Source organism: Pseudophryne corroboree, chromosome 5 (genome assembly GCF_028390025.1).
Source record: "Pseudophryne corroboree isolate aPseCor3 chromosome 5, aPseCor3.hap2, whole genome shotgun sequence".
Lineage (NCBI taxonomy): Eukaryota > Metazoa > Chordata > Amphibia > Anura > Myobatrachidae > Pseudophryne > Pseudophryne corroboree.
This window is the reverse complement of record NC_086448.1, coordinates 50,592,074-50,613,004: the sequence shown is the minus strand read 5'-3', so window position 1 is coordinate 50,613,004 and position 20,931 is coordinate 50,592,074. Positions and strand designations below refer to the sequence as shown.

The 20,931-nt window shown below is 48.2% G+C and overlaps 1 protein-coding gene across 3 annotated transcripts in view; it reads right to left on the bottom strand.

Annotated features, from left to right (window-relative positions):
- DNAAF11 (dynein axonemal assembly factor 11) overlaps nucleotides 1-20,931 on the bottom strand; it is a 238,155-nt gene that overhangs the window by 209,865 nt on the left and 7,359 nt on the right. For all 3 annotated transcript variants that reach the window (XM_063921265.1, XM_063921263.1, XM_063921264.1), the window contains exons 3-4: nucleotides 2,524-2,601; nucleotides 547-719 (exon numbers count right to left, since the gene is read on the bottom strand). In XM_063921265.1, coding sequence (XP_063777335.1) covers nucleotides 547-719; nucleotides 2,524-2,601 — 251 coding nt within the window. The remainder of the gene's footprint in view (nucleotides 1-546; nucleotides 720-2,523; nucleotides 2,602-20,931) is intronic.

Below are 20,931 nucleotides of genomic sequence, written 5' to 3'. Positions count from 1 at the left end.
TGAAAAGGTTCAAAAAAAGAAAAAAATCGTGAAAAACTCATGTCGACCTTTTGACCTGTCGACCTAGAACATGTCGACCTAGAGACCCTGTCGACCTAGTTACTGTCCACCAACAGTGGTCGACCTAGATAGTGTCGACCTAGAGACCGGATCCCCATACAGACTTGGGCAACAATAAATTGGGATTTATCTACCGTAATAAGCAGAAATATGCGCAGCCGCACCTCACGCAAGATTCCATCAGAACCTCTTGGCTAAATGAACCTGCCCTGTAGTTTGTTACAAATCAATGAAACAACTTATTACTGCAGTCACTAGTGCCACAAGTTAATGTGAGGTGCCGCCTGAGAGTCACTGTGTGTGTTACAGAGGACACGCGCTGCGCACTGTGTAGGAGTTTTGCTGATTAACTTAAATGAGCACTTTAATGGGTTTGATATGTAAATATATGTAAATGTTTCGTCTACAAAGAGTAATGTCAAAGAGGTTATTGTAAGCTGGCTCCAAACTTTCCAGACGTGTACAGAGCTGGTTCCCTCACTGTACCTTCAGTTGTGGGAGTGTGGTCACTACATACTTCCGGTAACCTTCAAACTGTGCACACGGGTTCCCCACCAGGTACAGCTCTCGCAGGTGGACGTTGTGTTGGAGGCTTCTGACACTAGACAGCTCCCCAACAAAATTCACCGTCAGATCCAGTTTCTGTAGAGACTCGCAGCCTGACAGACAGAAGTATTGTCAAGTTTGGATACTAATAGATACACAGATTATTTCTAGAATTAGGATGATCACTAACATCTTATGAAAGGTGGAAGAAAAATCTTTTTTTTTTTTTTTCTTATACGAACTATTGCTTAATTGAAATAGTGAAACGGTTTTATTTTCTGGTATCGCTATGTATAACTCATATAATTAGCCAGATAAACCTAATACTGTACTAACGGCTTCACCTCAGTGGCTAGCTATAATGCGTGCAGGTTGTGTGGTGACCACGGTGAATTTAGGTGAAACCATCTTTCCAGATCACAACCAGGAAGAGATAATTCCACAGTCATTCAGTATACGGGGTACAAGGTACATATCCGACACAAGGAATTGGGTACGGGATCCCGGCAGCTGGAGGTCAAAATACCGACCCTGGCATCCCGAATGGTTTAAATGCCGACAGGCGTACAGGGGGGAGCTAAGCCTAATTCTCTACCTCCCCCTAATCCTAACCCTTCCTCCCCGCATCCTAACCCTAAACCCCCCCCCCACAGCCTATCCCTAACCCTCCATCCCCGCAGTCTAATCCTAACCCCCCCACACAGTCTATCCCTAACCCTTCCTCCCCGCATCCTAACCCTAAGCCCCCCCACAAAGCCTATCCCTAACCCTCCATCCACGCAGTCTAACCCTAACTCCCCCCCCCCACACAGCCTATCCCTAACCCTCCATCCCCGCAGTCTAACCCTAACCCCCCCACACAGCCTATCCCTAACCCTCCATCCCTGCAGTCTAACCCTAACACCCCCCCCACACAGCCTATCCCTAACCCTCCATCCCCGCAGTCTAACCCTAACCCCCCACACAGCCTATCCCTAACCCTCCATCCCCGCAGTCTAACCCTAACCCCCCCCCCACACAGCCTATCCCTAACCCTCCATCCCCGCAGTCTAACCCGAACCCCCCCCCCACACAGCCTATCCCTAACCCTCCATCCCCGCAGTCTAACCCTAAGCCTCCATCACCGCAGTCTAACCCTAACCACCCCCCACACAACCTATCCCTAACCCTCCATCCCCGCAGTCTAATCCCAAACCCCCCCCACACAGCCTACCCCTAACCCTCCATCCCCGCAGTCTAACCCTAACCCTCCCCTCCCACAGCCTACCCCTAACCCTCCTTCCCCGCAGTCTAACCCTAACCCTCTCCCCGCAGCCTTACACTAACCTCCCCAGGATACTTACGTTCGGGATCCCGCCGGTCAGGATGCCGGCGTCGGTATTCTGACAGGTGTCGGGATTCTGGCGCCGACATTCTGACTGTCGGGATCCTGAGCGCGGGATCCCAACTACAGTACATCATACTTACGGACATTTTTAATATCCTCTACGGGAGATGCCAGGAGAGGAGAAGGAAGCAGGTGGGCGGCGACAATGGTGGTGCCGAGCTAGTTGTGTCATTAAGCCACGCCCACTTGCTGGAAAAAGCCTGCGATTGGTCAATATTTGCACAGGGCGGGGCCAAAATGATGCGATTCGCATATAAACGCATAATTAGGCCCCGCCCCCTCCGCCGGTCCGAGATTTCACCATATTATTCTCCCCTTTCTGCCTACTTCACTAGGAAGCGGGCAGAATGCAGGAGGGGTGCCAACTCTTACGGGGCTGTGGGGGACTACCCGAGAAACCGGATGTCTCCAGCAGAATCCGGGAGAGTAGGTAAGTATGAACTACATCCCATCACACGTAGCATAAGATAACAACAACTGCATTAGCTAGAAATGATGACAAGATTCAGCCTGCGGGGGGCAGCACTCACCTTCCAGGTTCTCGATCCTCTCAATGTTGTTCAATGCTAAATTTAAATACTCCAGTTTCTTCAGCCTGCTGACATTTTCTGCAATGCAAAATACACTCAGAGTATAGACAATGGAAATAATAAATTAAGACATACACATGTATGTTGCAATTTGTCATGGGTTTCATGTGTTTGTTCTTTAAAGGTAAACTTCTCTGTTGGCTCCCAAAGTCGTACATATAGTATAGTATAGGGGTATACAGTAAGTAGTAAGGTACTAGGTCTGTGATCCCTGTGATTAAGGCTGTAAATTCAAAACACCAATAATTTAAAAGGCAAAACCAGGTTTGGCTGATAAATGAATGTCACTGTAAATCTACAGCCTTAATAGCCGGGATATTGTCGGTTCATAGAACTAACGCTCTATAACAGTATACTGTACATACCCTATAGTCTCCTAAAATAGGATTTTAATACCTATCGGTAAATCCTTTTCTCTTAGTCCGTAGAGGATGCTGGGGACACTTCAAGAACCATGGGGTATAGACGGGATCCGTAGGAGACATGGGCACTTTAAGACTTTAAAAGGGGTGTGAACTGGCTCCTCCCTCTATGCCCCTCCTCCAGACTCCAGTTATAGGAACTGTGCCCAGGGAGACGGACATTTCGAGGAAAAAGGATTTATTTCGATTTAACTAAGGTGAGATACATACCAGCTCACACCTCAAGCACGCCGTACAACATGGCATTTAATCCAACGCATGCAACGGCATGAATAACGACAGCAACAGGCTGACTATAAACGCAACACAACACGTGTGTAACCATAAGCAATAACTGCAGATACAGCCCGCACTGGGACGGGCGCCCAGCATCCTCTACGGACTAAGAGAAAAGGATTTACCGGTAGGTATTAAAATCCTATTTTCTCCTACATCCTAGAGGATGCTGGGGACACTTCAAGAACCATGGGGTTTATACCAAAGCTCAAGAATGGGCGGGAGAGTGCGGATGACTCTGCAGCACCGATTGACCAAACATGAGGTCCTCCTTAGCCAGGGTATCAAACTTGTAAAACATTGCAAAAGCGTTTGAACCCGACCAAGTAGCTGCTCGGCAAAGCTGTAACGCCGAGACCCCCCTGGCAGCCGCCCAGGATGAGCCCACCTTTCTGGTAGAATGGGCCTTCACCGCTTTAGGTAACGGCAATCCAGCCGTAGAATGAGCTTGCTGAATCGTATTACAGATTCAGCGTGCAATAGTCTGCTTGGAAGCAGGAGCCCCAATCTTGTTGGGATCATACAGGACAAACAGAGCCTCCGTTTTCCTAATCTGAGCCGTTCTGGCTACATAAATTTTCAAAGTTCTGACCACATCTAGAGACTTTGATTCCGCTAAGGCGTCAGTAGCCACTGGCACCACAATAGGTTGGTTCATGTGAAACGATGACACCACTTTCGGCAGAAATTGCTGACGAGTTCTCAACTCTGCTCTATCTCCATGGAAGATCAAATAGGGGCTCTTGTGAGACAAAGCCGCTAATTCAGACACCCGCCTTGCAGAGGCCAAGGCCAACAGCATGATCATTTTCAAGTGACGAATTTAAACTCTACCTTACGTAAAGGTTCAAACCAATGAGATTGCAGGAACTGCAACACCACGTTAAGATCCCATGGTGCCACTGGGGGCACAAAGGGAGGTTGGATGTGCAGCACGCCTTTCACGAAAGTCTGAACTTCCGGAAGGGAGGCCAATTCTTTTTTAAAGAAAATTGACAAGGCCGAAATTTGTACTTTAGTTGAGCCTAATCGTAAGCCCGCATCCACACCTGCTTGCAGAAAATGGAGAAAACGGCCCAGCTGAAATTCTTCCGTAGGAGCCTTCTTGGATTCACACCAAGACACATATTTTCTCCAAATACGGTGATAATGTTTCGCCGTTACTTCTTTTCTAGCCTGAAGAAGTGTGGGAATGACTTGACTGGGAATACCCTTTCGGGCTAGGATCCGGCGTTCAACCTCCAAGCCGTCAAACGAAGCCGCGGTAAGTCTTGGTACACGCACGGCCTCTGCTGTAACAGATCCTCTCGTAGAGGGATCTCCTATGAGCAATTCCTGAAGATCTGGATACCAGGCCCTCCTTGGCCAGTCTGGAGCAATGAGGATTGCATGAACCCTTGTTCTTCTTATGATCTTTATCACTTTTGGAATGTGGAATCGGAGGGAACACATATACCGACTGAAACACCCACGGTGTCACTAGGGCGTCCACCGCTATTGCTTGAGGGTCCCTCGACCTGGAACAATATCTTCTGAATTTCTTGTTGAGGCAAGGCGCCATCATGTCTATTTGAGGAATTCCCCAACGACTTGTCACTTCTGCAAAGACCTCTTGATGAAGACCCCACTCTCCTGGATGGAGATAGTGTCTGTTGAGGAAGTCTGCTTCCCAGTTGTCCACACCTGGAATGAAGACCGCTGACAGAGCGCTTACATACCTTTCCGCCCAGCGGAAACTTTTGTGGCTACTACCATTGCCGCTCTGCTCTTCGTACCGCCCTGGCGGTTTATGTACGCCACTGCTGTTATGTTGACCGACTGAATCAGGACGGGCAGATCGCGAAGAAGATGTTCCGCTTATAGAAGGCCGTTGTAAATGGCCCTTAATTCCAGAAGGTTTACGTCTAGACAAGCTTCCTGGCTTGACCATTTTACCTGGAAATTTCCCCCCTGTGTGACTGCACCCCAGCCTCGGAGACTAGCATCCGTGGTCACCAGGATCCAGTCCTGGATCCCGAACCTGCGTCCCTCTAGGAGGTAAGAGCTGTGCAGCCACCACAGGAGTGAGACTCTGGTCTTGGAAGACAGGATTATCTGTCGGTGCATGTGCAGATGGGACCCGGACCACTTGTCCAACAGGTCCCGCTGAAACACTCTGGCATGGAATCTTCCAAACTGATTGGCCTCGTAGGCCGCCACCATCTTCCCCAGCAACCGAGTGCATTGATGAATCGACACACTTGCTGGTTTCAGAATCTGTTTGACTAGGTTCTGAATTTCTAGAGCCTTTTCCACTGGAAGAAAAGCTCTCTGTAATTACGTGTCCAGAATCATACCCAAGAACGACAGACGTGTCGTCGGAACCAACTGCGATTTTGGCAAGTTTAGGAGCCAACCATGTTGTTGCAGAATTGTCAGGGAGAGTGTAATGTTCTGCAGTAATTGTTCCTTGGACCTAGCTTTTATCAGGAGATCGTCCAAGTACAGGATAATTGTGACTCCTTGCTTGTGCAAATCATCATTTCCGCCATTACTCTGGTGAAAATTCTCGGAGCCGTGGACAGACCAAACGGCAACGTCTGAAACAAGCAAATTGGCATCCCTTATATCTACCGACACCATAAAATCCCCCTCCTCCAGACTGGATATCACTGCCCGGAGAGATTCCATCTTGAATTTGAATTTCCGTATTGCCTCGCATACCACCTCCCTGTCCGGAGGAGAAGCTGGTAAGGCCGATTTGAAAAATCGGTGAGGGGGAACGTCTTGAAACTCTAGCTTGTACCCCTGGTACACTATTTCCAAAACCCATGGGTCTAGGGCCGAACGAGCCCAGAACTGACTGAAGAGTTTGAGACGTGCCCCCACCGGTGCGGACTCCCGCAAAGGAGCTCCAGCGTCATGCGGTGGATTTGGCAGAAGCCGGAGAGGACTTTTGCTCTTGGGAACTTGCCACAGCCGGTGACCTCTTTCCCTTTCCTCTAGAAGTAAGGAAGGAAGACCCTCGCCCTTTTTTAAAATTTATTGGGCCGAAAGGACTGCATCTGATAGTGGGGCGTTTTCTTTTGTTGTGCAGGAACATAAGGTAAAAAGGATGACTTACCCGCGGTAGCCGTAGACACCAGGTCAGCGAGGCCGTCACCAAACAATACACCACCTTTATGCGGCAGAGACTCCATCGCCTTCTTAGAGTCCGCATCGGCATTCCATTGATGAATCCACAATGCTCTCCTGGCTGAGACTGCCATGGCATTGGCCCTTGATCCCAAGAGGCCAATATCCCTCGCAGCTTCCTTTAGGTAGGCTGCAGCGTCCCTGATATAACCCAGTGTCAAAAGAATGCTATCCCTATCCAGGGTATCTATCTCAGACGACAAGTTATCTGCCCATTTTTCAATAGCGCTACTCACACACGCCGATGCAACGGCAGGTCTGAGCAGCGTACCCGTAGTGACATAAATGGATTTCAATGTATTTTCCTGCTTATGATCCGCAGGTTCCTTTAGGGCTGCCGTGTCAGGGGACGGAAGCGCTACCTTTTTGGACAGCAGTGATAGGGCTTTGTCCACAGTGGGGGGTGACTCCCACTTTTCCCTATCCCCAGAGGGGAACGGATATGCCACCGGAATTCTCTTGGGAATCTGAAACTTCTCGTCAGGATTTTGCCAAACCTTTTCAAAAAGAGCGTTCAGTTCATGAGAGGGAGGAAACGTTACCTCAGGTTTCCTTTCTTTAAACATACAGACCCTTGTATCAGGAACAGCAGGGTCCTCCGTGATATGTAACACGTCTTTTATCGCCACAATCATGTACTGAATGCTTTTAGCCAGTTTTGGATTTCATTTGGCATCACTATAGCCAACACTGGAGTCAAGAGTCCGTGTCGGTATCCGTATCTGCTAACTGGGTAAATGAACGCTTCTGTGACCCCGAGGGGGTCTGGACTTGTGACAATGCATCCTCCACGGATTTTTTCCATGCCTGGCTCTGAGACTCAGATTTATCTAATCTCTTATTTAACAAAACCACATTCGCATTCAAAGCACTCAAAACATTTACCCAATCGGGAGTCGGCGGTGTCGACAGGGTCACTCCCACAGCCGTTTCTTTCCCTAATCCAGTCTCCTCCTGGGAAGAGCACTCAGCCTCAGACATGCCGACACCCGTGTACCGACACCCACAAACACACTGGACATATAGGGGACAGACCCACAGTAAAGCCTGTCAGAGAAACACAGAGGGAGTTTGCCAGCTCACAGCCCAGCGATTATCCAGGTTCTGAAATCCCTATATAAAGCCTCAGACCCGTTAGCGCTTTTATAATTACATATACAGCACCAAAATAACTGTGCCCCCCCCCCCATTTTGCACCCTGTTACTTGTACAGCAGTGTAGAGGAAGGGCGTGCGTCTCTGCAGCTCTGTGAAGAGAAAATGGCGCTGATGAGAGCTGTGAGGGCTAACCTGAAGCCCCCCCTTAATGGCGCGCTTCAGCCCGCTATTTTTTTTTCTATATTTATACTGGCAGGGGTTCGGATTTAGTGCCTAGGCACTTAAAAACCACATTGCCAGTCCATATTGAGGATTTTTATGGTGCCCAGGTTGTTCCCCCCTGTGCCCTGCACCCTGTAGTGGCGTCTGTGTGTTGGAGCATGGCACGCAGCGCTGCCGCTGTGCGGTACCTCAAAGCCATCACTGAAGTTTTCAGATCTTCTTCTACTCACCCGTCTTCTGACTTCTGGCTCTGTAAGGGGGGTGACGGCGGGCTCTGGGAACGAGCATCTAGGCGTACCTAGCGTTCAGACCCTCAGGAGCTAATGGTGTCCTGTAGTTAAAGAAGCAGAGCCTTGAAACTCACAGAAGTAGGTCTGCTTCTCTCCCCTAAGTCACACGAAGCAGAGAGACTGTTGCCAGCAGTTCTCCCTGAAAATAATAAACCTAACAAAAGTATTTTTCAGAGAAACTCAGGAGAGGTCCTCAGAGTGCATCCAGTCTCACTGGGCACAGAATCTAACTGGAGTCTGGAGGAGGGGCATAGAGGGAGAAGCCAGTTCACACCCCTTTTAAAGTCTTAAAGTGCCCATGTCTCCTGCGGATCCCGTCTATACCCCATGGTTCTTGAAGTGTCCCCAGTATCCTCTAGGACAAAGCAGAAATTGTAAATAGCGCTCATTCTCTACATTAAAATTTGTTTTAGCACTTTTGGCTTGATTTACAGTTCAATGCAAAACCAATTGTGCTGAATAAAATTGCAATTTTCTGTACTGTGTAAATACAACAATTACACCCGAACTTAAAGTTGAGATAACTTGTTGGTGTTTACTCGCAGCCAATCAGAAGCCTATCATATACTTTCTAGACTTTGATGATGTCACAGGATGTCACCCAGAAGCACAGTCGGCAAGCTCCTGCGAGGACATGGGCTGTTCATTTAGGGCTTATTCATACATTTGCACTGGGAATACAGGTACAAGAAACAACACATGCTTGTAATGAGATTTCCCATGTGCTTTCCATGTGTCTATTGTACTGGTAAAACGCGTTAGCTTATGGGAAAGAAAAAAAATCATGCTGCATTCTCCACATGGGGTCTACTCATAAAGCAGTGAAAAGCATGGCGAAACAGACCAGTGGAGAAGTTGCCCATGGCAACCAATCCGTATCTCCCTTACATTTTGTAGAATATACTTGATAAAGGCTTCCTTCAAAGCCGATTGGTTGCTATGGGCAAGTTCTCCACTGGTCCTTTTCGCCACTCTTTTCACTGCTTCATGAATAGATCTCTATTTTAAATGTGCACTTAGCTGAAGAAGTGCATTAACAGCAAAGAGCTGTATATAGGGTTGCCGCCTCATGCATCATCGATTCCTGGAGATCCACCCACCAATCCCAACTCTCCCCCCCCCGCGGCACCAACCAATGTTCATGTAAATAAATGATGTACCATATTTATCAAATATTTTACGTACAATCTAAAGAAACCGTGTATCTATATAAATAGGAATATAATAGTTGCCACTTGGATAAATTACAGGCATTTGGTGCCTTAAAACTAGATTGTGTGAAAGAGGGAAGAACCATGGAAGTGTAAGTGTTGCGCACAACCTAATTAATAGCTTCAACAGGTCAAACAAACAAATGCACTACCAAAAGGTGTCTGTTGGTGATTAAAAAATATACATATATCTATACAGGTTGAGTATCCCTTATCCAAAATTCAAAATCACACATTATTGTGTCCCCTACTGAGATAATGACACATATATTATATATTAAGTGTATATATAGATATATTATATAGATATATACTATATAATATATACTATATATGTATACACTGGTTAAAAAAAATAAAGGGAACACAATGTAACTCCAAGTCAATCACACGTCTGTGAAATCAAACTGTCCACTTAGGAAGCAACACTGAATGACAATCAATTTCACATGCTGGTGTGCAAATGGAATAGACAACAGGTGGGAATTAAAGGCAATTAGCAAGACACCCCCAATAAAGGAGTTGTTCTGCAGGTAGTGACCACAGACCAATTCTCAGCTCCTATGCTTTCTGGCTGATGTTTTGGTCACTTTTGAAAGCTGGCAGTGCTTTCACTCTAGTGGTAGCATGAGACGGAGTCTACAACCCACACAAGTGGCTCAGGTAGTGCAGCTCATCCAGGATGGCACATCAATGCGAGCTGTGGCAAGAAGGTTTGCTGTGTCTGTCAGCGTAGTGTCCAGAGCATGGAGGCGCTACCAGGAGACAGGCCAGTACATCAGGAGATGTGGAGGAGGCCGTAAGAGAGCAACAACCCAGCAGCAGGACCGCTACCTCCGCCTTTGTGCAAGGAGGAACAGGAGGAGCATGGCCAGAGCCCTGCAAAATGACCTCCAGCATGCCACAGATGTGCATGTGTCTACTCAAACGATCAGAAACAGACTCCATGAGGGTGGTATGAGGGCCCGACGTCCACAGGTGGGGTTTGTGCTTACAGCCCAACACCGTGCAGGACGTTTGCCATTTGCCAGAGAACACCAAGACTGGCAAATTCGCAATGGCGCCATGTGCTCTTCACAGATGAAAGCAGGTTCTCACTGAGCACATGTGACAGACGTGACAGAGTCTGAAGATGCCAAGGAGTACGTTCTGCTGCCTGCAACATCCTTCAGCATGACCGGTTTGGCAGTGGGTCAGTAATGGTGTGGGGTGGCATTTCTTTGGGGGGCCGCACAGATCTCCATGTGTTCGCCAGAGGTAGCCTGACTGCCATTAGGTACCGAGATGAGATCCTCAGACCCCTTGTGAGACCATATGCTGGTGCGGTTGGCCCTGGGTTCCTCCTAATGCAAGACAATGCTAGACCTCATGTGGCTGGAGTGTGTCAGCAGTTCCTGCAAGACGAAGGCATTGATGCTATGGACTGGCCCGCCCGTTCCCCAGACCTGAATCCAATTGAAAAAAAGCAAGGGCAATATCTACCCCGTTATATCGGGCGCTAGTAAATTAATTCAAGAAAACACCTGATAAGGGATAATTGGTACTGGATTTATAATCTAGAAACCTTACACCCTATGGGCCTTAATGAAAAATAAGAATTTACTTACCGATAATTCTATTTCTCGTAGTCCGTAGTGGATGCTGGGGACTCCGTCAGGACCATGGGGAATAGCGGCTCCGCAGGAGACAGGGCACAAAAGCAAGCTTTTAGGATCACATGGTGTGTACTGGCTCCTCCCCCTATGACCCTCCTCCAAGCCTCAGTTAGGTACTGTGCCCGGACGAGCGTACACAATAAGGAAGGATCTTGAATCCCGGGTAAGACTCATACCAGCCACACCAATCACACCGTACAACTTGTGATCTGAACCCAGTTAACAGTATGATAACAAAGAAGTAGCCTCTTAAAAAAGATGGCTCACAACAATAATAACCCGATTTTTGTAACAATAACTATGTACAAGTAATGCAGACAATCCGCACTTGGGATGGGCGCCCAGCATCCACTACGGACTACGAGAAATAGAATTATCGGTAAGTAAATTCTTATTTTCTCTAACGTCCTAGTGGATGCTGGGGACTCCGTCAGGACCATGGGGATTATACCAAAGCTCCCAAACGGGCGGGAGAGTGCGGATGACTCTGCAGCACCGAATGAGAGAACTCCAAGTCCTCTTTAGCCAGAGTATCAAATTTGTAAAATTTTACAAACGTGTTCTCCCCTGACCACGTAGCTGCTCGGCAAAGTTGTAATGCCGAGACCCCTCGGGCAGCCGCCCAAGATGAGCCCACCTTCCTTGTGGAGTGGGCTTTTACAGTTTTAGGCTGTGGCAGGCCTGCCACAGAATGTGCAAGTTGAATTGTGCTACAGATCCAACGAGCAATCGTCTGCTTAGACGCAGGAGCACCCATCTTGTTGGGTGCATACAAGATAAACAACGAGTCAGATTTTCTGACTCCAGCTGTCCTTGAAATATATATTTTCAATGCTCTGACAACGTCCAGTAACTTGGAGTCCTCCAAGTCGCTAGTAGCCGCAGGCACCACAATAGGCTGGTTCAAGTGAAAAGCCGAAACCACCTTAGGGAGAAAATGAGGACGTGTCCGCAGTTCTGCCCTGTCCGAATGGAAAATCAGATATGGGCTTTTGTACGATAAAGCCGCCAACTCTGAAACTCTCCTGGCTGAAGCCAGGGCCAATAGCATGGTTACTTTCCATGTAAGATACTTCAAATCTACCGATTTGAGAGGCTCAAACCAATGAGATTTGAGAAATTCCAAAACTACGTTTAGATCCCACGGTGCCACTGGAGGCACAATTGGGGGTTGTATATGTAGTACACCCTTGACAAAAGTTTGTACTTCAGGCACTGAAGCCAATTCTTTCTGGAAGAAGATTGATAAGGCCGAAATTTGAACTTTAATAGACCCCAATTTGAGGCCCATAGACAATCCTGCCTGCAGGAAATGTAGGAATCGACCCAATTGAAATTCTTCCGTTGGGGCCTTCTTGGCCTCACACCACGCAACATATTTTCTCCAAATGCGGTGATAATGTTGTGCGGTCACTTCCTTCCTAGCTTTAATCAAGGTAGGAATAACTTCCTCTGGAATGCCCTTTTCTTTTAGAATCCGGCGTTCAACCGCCATGCCGTCAAACGCAGTCGCGGTAAGTCTTGGAACATACAAGGTCCCTGCTGAAGCAGATCCCTTCTTAGAGGTAGAGGCCACGGATCTTCCGTGAGCATCTCTTGAAGTTCCGGATACCAAGTTCTTCTTGGCCAATCCGGAGCCACTAGTATTGTTCTTACTCCCCTTTTTCGTATAATTCTCAGTACCTTTGGTATGAGAGGCAGAGGAGGAAACACATACACTGACTGGTACACCCACGGTGTTACCAGAGCGTCCACAGCTATTGCCTGAGGGTCTCTTGACCTGGCGCAATATCTGTCCAGTTTTTTGTTGAGGCGAGACGCCATCATGTCCACCTTTGGTTTTTCCCAATGGTTCACAATCATGTGGAAAACTTCCGGATGAAGTCCCCACTCTCCCGGGTGAAGGTCGTGTCTGCTGAGGAAGTCTGCTTCCCAGTTGTCCACTCCCGGGATGAACACTGTTGACAGTGCTATGACATGATTTTCCGCCCAGCGAAGAATCCTTGCAGCTTCTGTCATTGCTCTTCTGCTTCTCGTGCCGCCTTGTCTGTTTACGTGGGCGACTGCCGTGATGTTGTCCGACTGGATCAACACCGGCTGACCCTGAAGCAGCGGTTTCGCCAAGCTTAGAGCATTGTAGATCGCTCTTAGCTCTAGTATATTTATGTGAAGAGACGTCTTCAGGTTTGACCATACACCCTGGAAGTTTCTTCCCTGTGTGACTGCTCCCCAGCCCCGTAGGCTGGCATCCGTAGTCACCAGGACCCAGTCCTGTATGCCGAACCTGCGGCCCTCTAACAGATGGGCACTCTGCAACCACCACAGGAGAGACAACCTTGTCCTTGGTGACATTGTTATCCGCTGATGCATGTGCAGATGCGATCCGGACCATTTGTCCAGCAGATCCCACTGAAATATTCGTGCATGGAATCTGCCGAATGGAATTGCTTCGTAAGAAGCCACCATCTTTCCCAGGACTCTTGTGCATTGATGTACTGACACATTTCCTGGTTTTAGGAGGTTCCTGACAAGTTCGGATAACTCCCTTGCTTTCTCCTCCGGGAGAAACACCTTTTTCTGAACCGTGTCCAGAATCATTCCCAGGAACAGCAGACGTGTTGTCGGGGACAATTGAGATTTTGGAAGATTCAGAATCCACCCGTGTTGTTGAAGCACTACTTGGGTTAGTGCTACACCGACTTCCAGCTGTTCTCTGGACTTTGCCCTTATCAGGAGATCGTCCAAGTAAGGGATAATTAATACGCCTTTTCTTCGTAGAAGAACCATCATTTCGGTCATTACCTTGGTAAAGACCCGAGGTGCCGTGGACAAACCAAACGGCAGCGTTTGAAACTGATAATGACAGTCTTGTATCACGAACCTGAGATACCCTTGGTGTGAGGGGTAAATTGGGACATGCAGATAAGCATCTTTTATGTCCAGGGACACCATGAAGTCCCCTTCTTCCAGATTCGCTATCACTGCTCTTAGTGACTCCATCTTGAACTTGAATTTCTGTATGTACAGGTTCAAGGATTTCAGATTTAGAATAGGTCTTACCGAACCGTCCGGCTTCGGTACCACAAATAGTGTGGAATAATACCCCTTTCCCTGTTGTAGGAGGGGTACCTTGACTATCACCTGCTGAGAATACAGCTTGTGAATGGCTTCCAATACCGTCGCCCTTTCTGAGGGAGACGTTGGTAAAGCAGACTTTAGGAAACGGCGAGGGGGAGATCTTTCGAATTCCAACATGTAACCCTGAGATACTATCTGCAGGATCCACGGGTCCACCTGTGAGCGAGCCCACTGATTGCTGAAAATCTTTAGTCGACCCCCCACCGCTCCTGAGTCCGCTTGTAAAGCCCCAGCGTCATGCTGATGGCTTTGTAGAACCCGGGTGAGCTTCTGGTCCTGGGCAGGGGTTGCTTGCTGCCCTCTCTTACCCTTTCCTCTGCCTCGTGGCAGATAAGACTGTCCTTTTGCCCGCTTGTTTTTATAGGAGCGAAAGGACTGCGGCTGAAAAGACGGTGTCTTTTTCTGTTGGGAGGGGGTCTGAGGTAAAAAAAATAAGAATTTACTTACCGATAATTCTATTTCTCGGAGTCCGTAGTGGATGCTGGGGTTCCTGAAAGGACCATGGGGAATAGCGGCTCCGCAGGAGACAGGGCACAAAAAGTAAAGCTTTTCCAGATCAGGTGGTGTGCACTGGCTCCTCCCCCTATGACCCTCCTCCAGACTCCAGTTAGGTACTGTGCCCGGACGAGCGTACACAATAAGGGAGGATTTTGAATCCCGGGTAAGACTCATACCAGCCACACCAATCACACCGTACAACTTGTGATCTAAACCCAGTTAACAGTATGATAACAAAAGGAGCCTCTGAAAGACGGCTTCCTACAACAATAACCCGATTTTTGTAACAATAACTATGTACAAGTATTGCAGAATAATCCGCACTTGGGATGGGCGCCCAGCATCCACTACGGACTCCGAGAAATAGAATTATCGGTAAGTAAATTCTTATTTTCTCTATCGTCCTAGTGGATGCTGGGGTTCCTGAAAGGACCATGGGGATTATACCAAAGCTCCCAAACGGGCGGGAGAGTGCGGATGACTCTGCAGCACCGAATGAGAGAACTCCAGGTCCTCTTTTGCCAGGGTATCAAATTTGTAAAATTTTACAAACGTGTTCTCCCCCGACCACGTAGCTGCTCGGCAGAGTTGTAATGCCGAGACCCCTCGGGCAGCCGCCCAAGATGAGCCCACGTTCCTTGTGGAATGGGCATTTACATATTTTTTTCTGTGGCAAGCCTGCCACAGAATGTGCAAGCTGAATTGTACTACAAATCCAACGAGCAATAGTCTGCTTAGAAGCAGGAGCACCCAGCTTGTTGGGTGCATACAGGATAAACAGCAAGTCAGATTTCCTGACTCCAGCCGACCTGGAAACTATATTTTCAGGGTCCTGACAACATCCAGCAACTTGGAGTCCTCCAAGTCCCTAGTAGCCGCAGGCACCACAATAAGCTGGTTCAGGTGAAACGCTGACACCACCTTAGGGAGAAACTGGGGACGAGTCCACAGCTTTGCTCTGTCCGAATGGACAATCAGATATGGCTTTGTGAGATAAAGCCGCCAATTCTGACACTCGCCTGGCCGAGGCCAGGACCAACAGCATGGTCACTTTCCATGTGAGATATATCAAATCCACAGATTTGAGTTGTTTAAAACAATGTGATTTTAGGAATCCCAAACTACGTTGAGATCGCCCAGTGTCACTGGAGACATCAAAAAGGGGTTGTATATGCAGTACTCCCTTAACAACTTCCGGACTTCAGGAACTGAAGCCAATTTCTTTCTGGAAGAAAATCGACCGGTCGAAATTTGAACCTTAATGGACCCCAATTTGAGACCCATATACACTCCTGCTTGCAGGAAATGTAGGAATTAACCTAGTTGAAATTCTTCCGTGGAGCCTTCCTGGCCTCACACCATGGAACATATTTTCACCTAAGCGGTGATAATGTTGTGCGGTCACCTCCTTCCTGGCTCCGACCAGGGTAGGGATGACCTCTTCCGGAATGCCTTTTTCCCATAGGATCCGGCGTTCACCCGCCCTGGCGTCAACGCAGCTGCGGTAAGTCATGGAACAGACATGATTCTTGCTGAATCAAGATCCTTTCTAGTATCTCTTGAAGTTCCGGGTACCAAGTTCTTCTTGGCCCAAACCGGAACCCCGAGTATAGTTCTTACTCCTCTCCTTCCTATCATTCTCCATACACTGGGTATGAAAGGCAGAGGAGGGAACACATACACCGACTGGTACACCCACGGTGTTACCAGAGCGTCCCAGCTATTGCCTGAGGGTCTCTAGACCTGGCGCTTCATGTGGGACGCCATCATAACCACCTTTGGTCTTTCCCAACGGTTTACAAACATGTGGAAACTTCCAGATGAAGTTCCCACTTTTCCGGGTGGAATTCATTTATGCTGAGGAAATCTTCCTAGTTGTCTACTCCCGGAATGAACACTGCTGACAGTGTTATCACATGATCTTTCGCCCAGCGAAGAATCCTTGCTGTCATTGCCCTCCTGCTTCTTGTGCCGCCCCGTCTGTTTACGTGGGCGACTGCCATGATGATGTCCTACTGGATCAGCACCGGTTGACTTTGAAGCAGAGGTCTTCCTAGGCTCAGAGCATCGTAAATTGCCCTTAGCTCCAGTATATTCATGTGGAGAGAAATCTCCAGACTTGACCACACTTCCTTGGAAATTTCTTCCTTGTGTGACTGTTCCCCAGCCTCTCAGGCTGGCATCCGTGGTCACCAGAACACAGTCCTGAATGCTGAATGTGCTGCCCTCTAGAAGATGAGCACTCTGCAGCCCCCACAGAAGAGACACCCTTGTCCTTGGAGACAGGGTTATCCGCTGATGCATCTGAAGATGCGATCCGGACCATTCGTCCAGCAAATCCCCCTGAAAAGTTTTTGCGTGAGATCTGCCGAATGGAATCGCTTCGTAAGAAGCCACCATTTTTCCCAGGACTCCTGTGCATTGATGCACTGATACTTGGCCTGGATTTAGGAGGTTTCTGACTAGGTCGGATAACTCCCTGGCTTTCCCCTCCAGGAGAAATACCTCTTTCTGGACTATGCCCAGAATCATTCCTAGGAACAGCAGACGTATCATCGGAAAACAGCTGCGATTTTTGGAATATTTAGAATCCACTCGTGCTGTCGTAGAACTACTTTAGATAGTTCTTTTCCGACCTCCAACTGTTCTCTGGAAACTTGTCCCTTTCAGGATATCGTCCAAGTAAGGGATAATTTAGATGCCTTTCTCTTTTAAGAATCATCTTTTCGGCCATTACCTTGGTAAAGGCCCGGGGTGCCGTGGATAATTCAACGGCAGCGTCTGAAACTGATATTGACAGTTCTGTATCACGAACCAGAGGTACCCTTGTTGAGAAGGGCAAATTTGGACATGGAGGTAATCCTTGATGTCCAGGGACACCATATAGTCCCCTTTTTTCCGGTTCTCTATCACTGCTCTGAGTGACTCCATCTTGATTTGAACCTTTTTATGTAAGTGTTCAAAGATTTCAGATTTAGACTATGTCTCACCAAGCCGTCTGGCTTCAGTACCACAATATAGTGTGGAGGACTAATACCCTTTTCCTTGTTGTAGGAGGGGTACTTTGATTATCACCTGCTGGAAATACAGCTTGTGAATTTTTTCCCAATACTGCCTCCTTGTCGGAGGGAGCCGTTGGTAAAGCAGGCTTCAGGAACCTGCGAGGAAAAAATGTCTCGACTCTCCAATCTGTACCCCTGGGATAATACTTGTATGATCTAGGGGTCAACTTGCGAGTGATCCCACTGCGCGCTGAGACTCTTGAGACTACCCCCCCACTGGTGGAGGGCTTCTTTTCCTGGGAAGGGGCTGCCTGCTGCAGTCTACTTCCCTTTCCTCTATGTCTGGGCAGATATGACTGGCCTTTTGCCCGCTTGCCCACATGGGAACGGAAGGATTGAGGCTGAAAAGACAGTGTCTTTTTCTGCTGAGATGTAACTTGGGGTAAAAAGGTTGGATTTCCCAGCTGTGGCCGTGGCCCCCAGGTCCGACGGACCGACCCCAAATAACTCCTTCCCTTTATACGGCAATACTTCCATGTGCCGTATGGGATCTGTATCACCTGACCACTGTCGTGTCCATGACATCTTCTGGGAGATATGGACAACGCACTTATCTTGATGCCAGAGTGCAAATATCCCTCTGTGCATCTCGCATACATATATATAGAATGCATCCTATTAAATGCTCTATATCAATAAAATATTTTTAGTCAGGGAATTCGACCAAGCCAACCCAGCACTGCATCTCCAGGCTGATGGCGATCGCTGGTCGCAGTATAACCACCGTCTGTGTGTATATACTTTTTAGGATATTTTTCCAGCTGCCTATCAGCTGGCTCCTTGAGGGCGGCCGTATTTGGAGACGGTAACGCCACTTGATAAGTGTGTGAGCGCCTTATCCACCCTAATGGGTGCTTCCCAACGCGCCCTAACTTCTGGCGGGAAAAGGTATAACGCCAATATTTGCTATCGGGGTAAACCCACGCATCATCACACACTTCATTTTATTTTATCTGATTCAGGAAAAACTACAGGTAGTTTTTTCACTTCCACATAATACCCTTTTCTGTGGTACTTGTAGTATCAGAAATATGTAACAGCTCCTTCATTGCCCTTAACGTGTGGCCCTAATGAGGAATACGTTTGTTTATTCACCGTCGACACTGGATTCAGTGTCCGTGTCTGTGTCTGTGTCGACCGACTGAGGTAAATGGGCGTTTTTTATAAAAAAACCCTGACGGTGTTTCTGAGACGCCTGGACCGTTACTAATTGTTTGTCGGTCGTCTCATGTCGTCAACCGACCTTGCAGCGTGTTGACATTCTCACGTAATTCCCTAAATAAGCCATCCATTCCGGTGTCGACTCCCTAGAGAGTGACATCACCATTACAGGCAATTTCTCCGCCTCCTCCAGCATCGTCCTCATACATGTCGACACACACGTACCGACACACAGCACACACACCTGGAATGCTCTGACAGAGGACAGGACCCCACTAGCCCTTTGGAGAGACAGAGGGAGAGTTTGCCAGCACACACCAAAAAACGCTATAATTACATAGGGACAACCTTATATAAGTGTTTCTCCCTAATAGCATCTTTATATATATATTTATATCGCCAATTTGTGCCCCCCCTCTCTGTTTAAACCCTGTTTCTGTAGTGCAGTGCAGGGGAGAGCCTGGGAGCCTTCTCTCCAGCCTTTCTGTGAGAGAAAAAATGGCGCTGTGTGCTGAGGAGATAGGCCCCGCCCCTTTTACGGCGGGCTCGTCTCCCGCTCTTTAGTGAAGTTTGGCAGGGGTTAAATATCTCCATATAGCCTCTGGGGGCTATATGTGAGGTATTTTTAGCCAGTATATAGGTTTACATTTGCCTCCCAGGGCGCCCCCCCCCAGCGCCCTGCACCCTCAGTGACAGCGTGTGAAGTGTGCTGAGAGGAAAATGGCGCACAGCTGCAGTGCTGTGCGCTACCTTTAGAAGACTGTCAGAGTCTTCAGCCGCCGATTCTGGACCTCTTCTAACTTCAGCATCTGCAAGGGGGCCGGCGGCGCGGCTCCGGTGACCATCCAGGCTGTACCTGTGATCGTCCCTCTGGAGCTAATGTCCAGTAGCCAAGAAGCCAATCCATCCTGCACGCAGGTGAGTTCACTTCTTCTCCCCTCAGTCCCTCGTTGCAGTGATCCTGTTGCCAGCAGGACTCACTGTAAAATAAAAAACCTAAGCTAAACTTTCTCTAAGCAGCTCTTTAGGAGAGCCACCTAGATTGCACCCTTCTCGGCCGGGCACAAAAATCTAACTGGAGTCTGGAGGAGGATCATAGGGGGAGGAGCCAGTGCACACCACCTGATCTGGAAAAGCTTTACTTTTTGTGCCCTGTCTCCTGCGGAGCCGCTATTCCCCATGGTCCTTTCAGGAACCCCAGCATCCACTAGGACGATAGAGAAATGGATTTGCCGGCAGTTGCCGTGGCCACCAGATCCGATAGACCAACCCCAAATAATTCCTCTCCTTTATATGGCAATACTTCCATATGCCTTTTGGAATCCGCATCACCTGACCACTGTCGCGTCCATAAACTTCTTCTGGCAGATATGGACATCGCACTTACTCTCGATGCCAGAGTGCAAACATCCCTCTGAGCATCTCGCATATAAAGAAACGCATCCTTTAATTGCTCTAGAGTCAATAAAATACTGTCCCTATCCAGGGTATCAATATTTTCAGTCAGGGAATCCAACCACACTACCCCAGCATTGCACATCCAGGCTGAGGCTATTGCTGGTCGGAGTATAACACCAGTATGCGTGTATATACTCTTCAGGGTAGTTTCCAGCCTCCTATCTGCTGGATCCTTGAGGGCGGCCGTATCTGGAGACGGCAACGCCACTTGTTTTGATAAACGTGTGAGCGCTTTATCCACCCTAGAGGGTGTTTCCCAGCGCGCCCTAACCTCTGGTGGGAAAGGGTATAATGCCAATAACTTCTTAGAAATTAGCAGTTTTCTATCTGGGTTAACCCACGCTTCATCACACACGTCATTCAATTCCTCTGATTCTGGAAAAGCTACAGGTAGTTTTTTCACCCCCCACATAATACCCCTTTTTGAGGTACCTGCAGTATCAGAGATCTGCAAAGCCTCCTTCATTGCCGTGATCATATAACGTGTGGCCCTATTGGAAAATACGTTTGTTTCTTCACCGTCGACACTAGATTCATCTGTGTCGGTACCTGTGTCGACTGACTGAGGTAAGGGACGTTTTACAGCCCCTGACGGTGTCTGAGACGCCTGAGCAGGTACTAACTGGTTTTCCGGCCGTCTCATTTCGTCAACTGACTTTTGTAATGTACTAACATTATCACGTA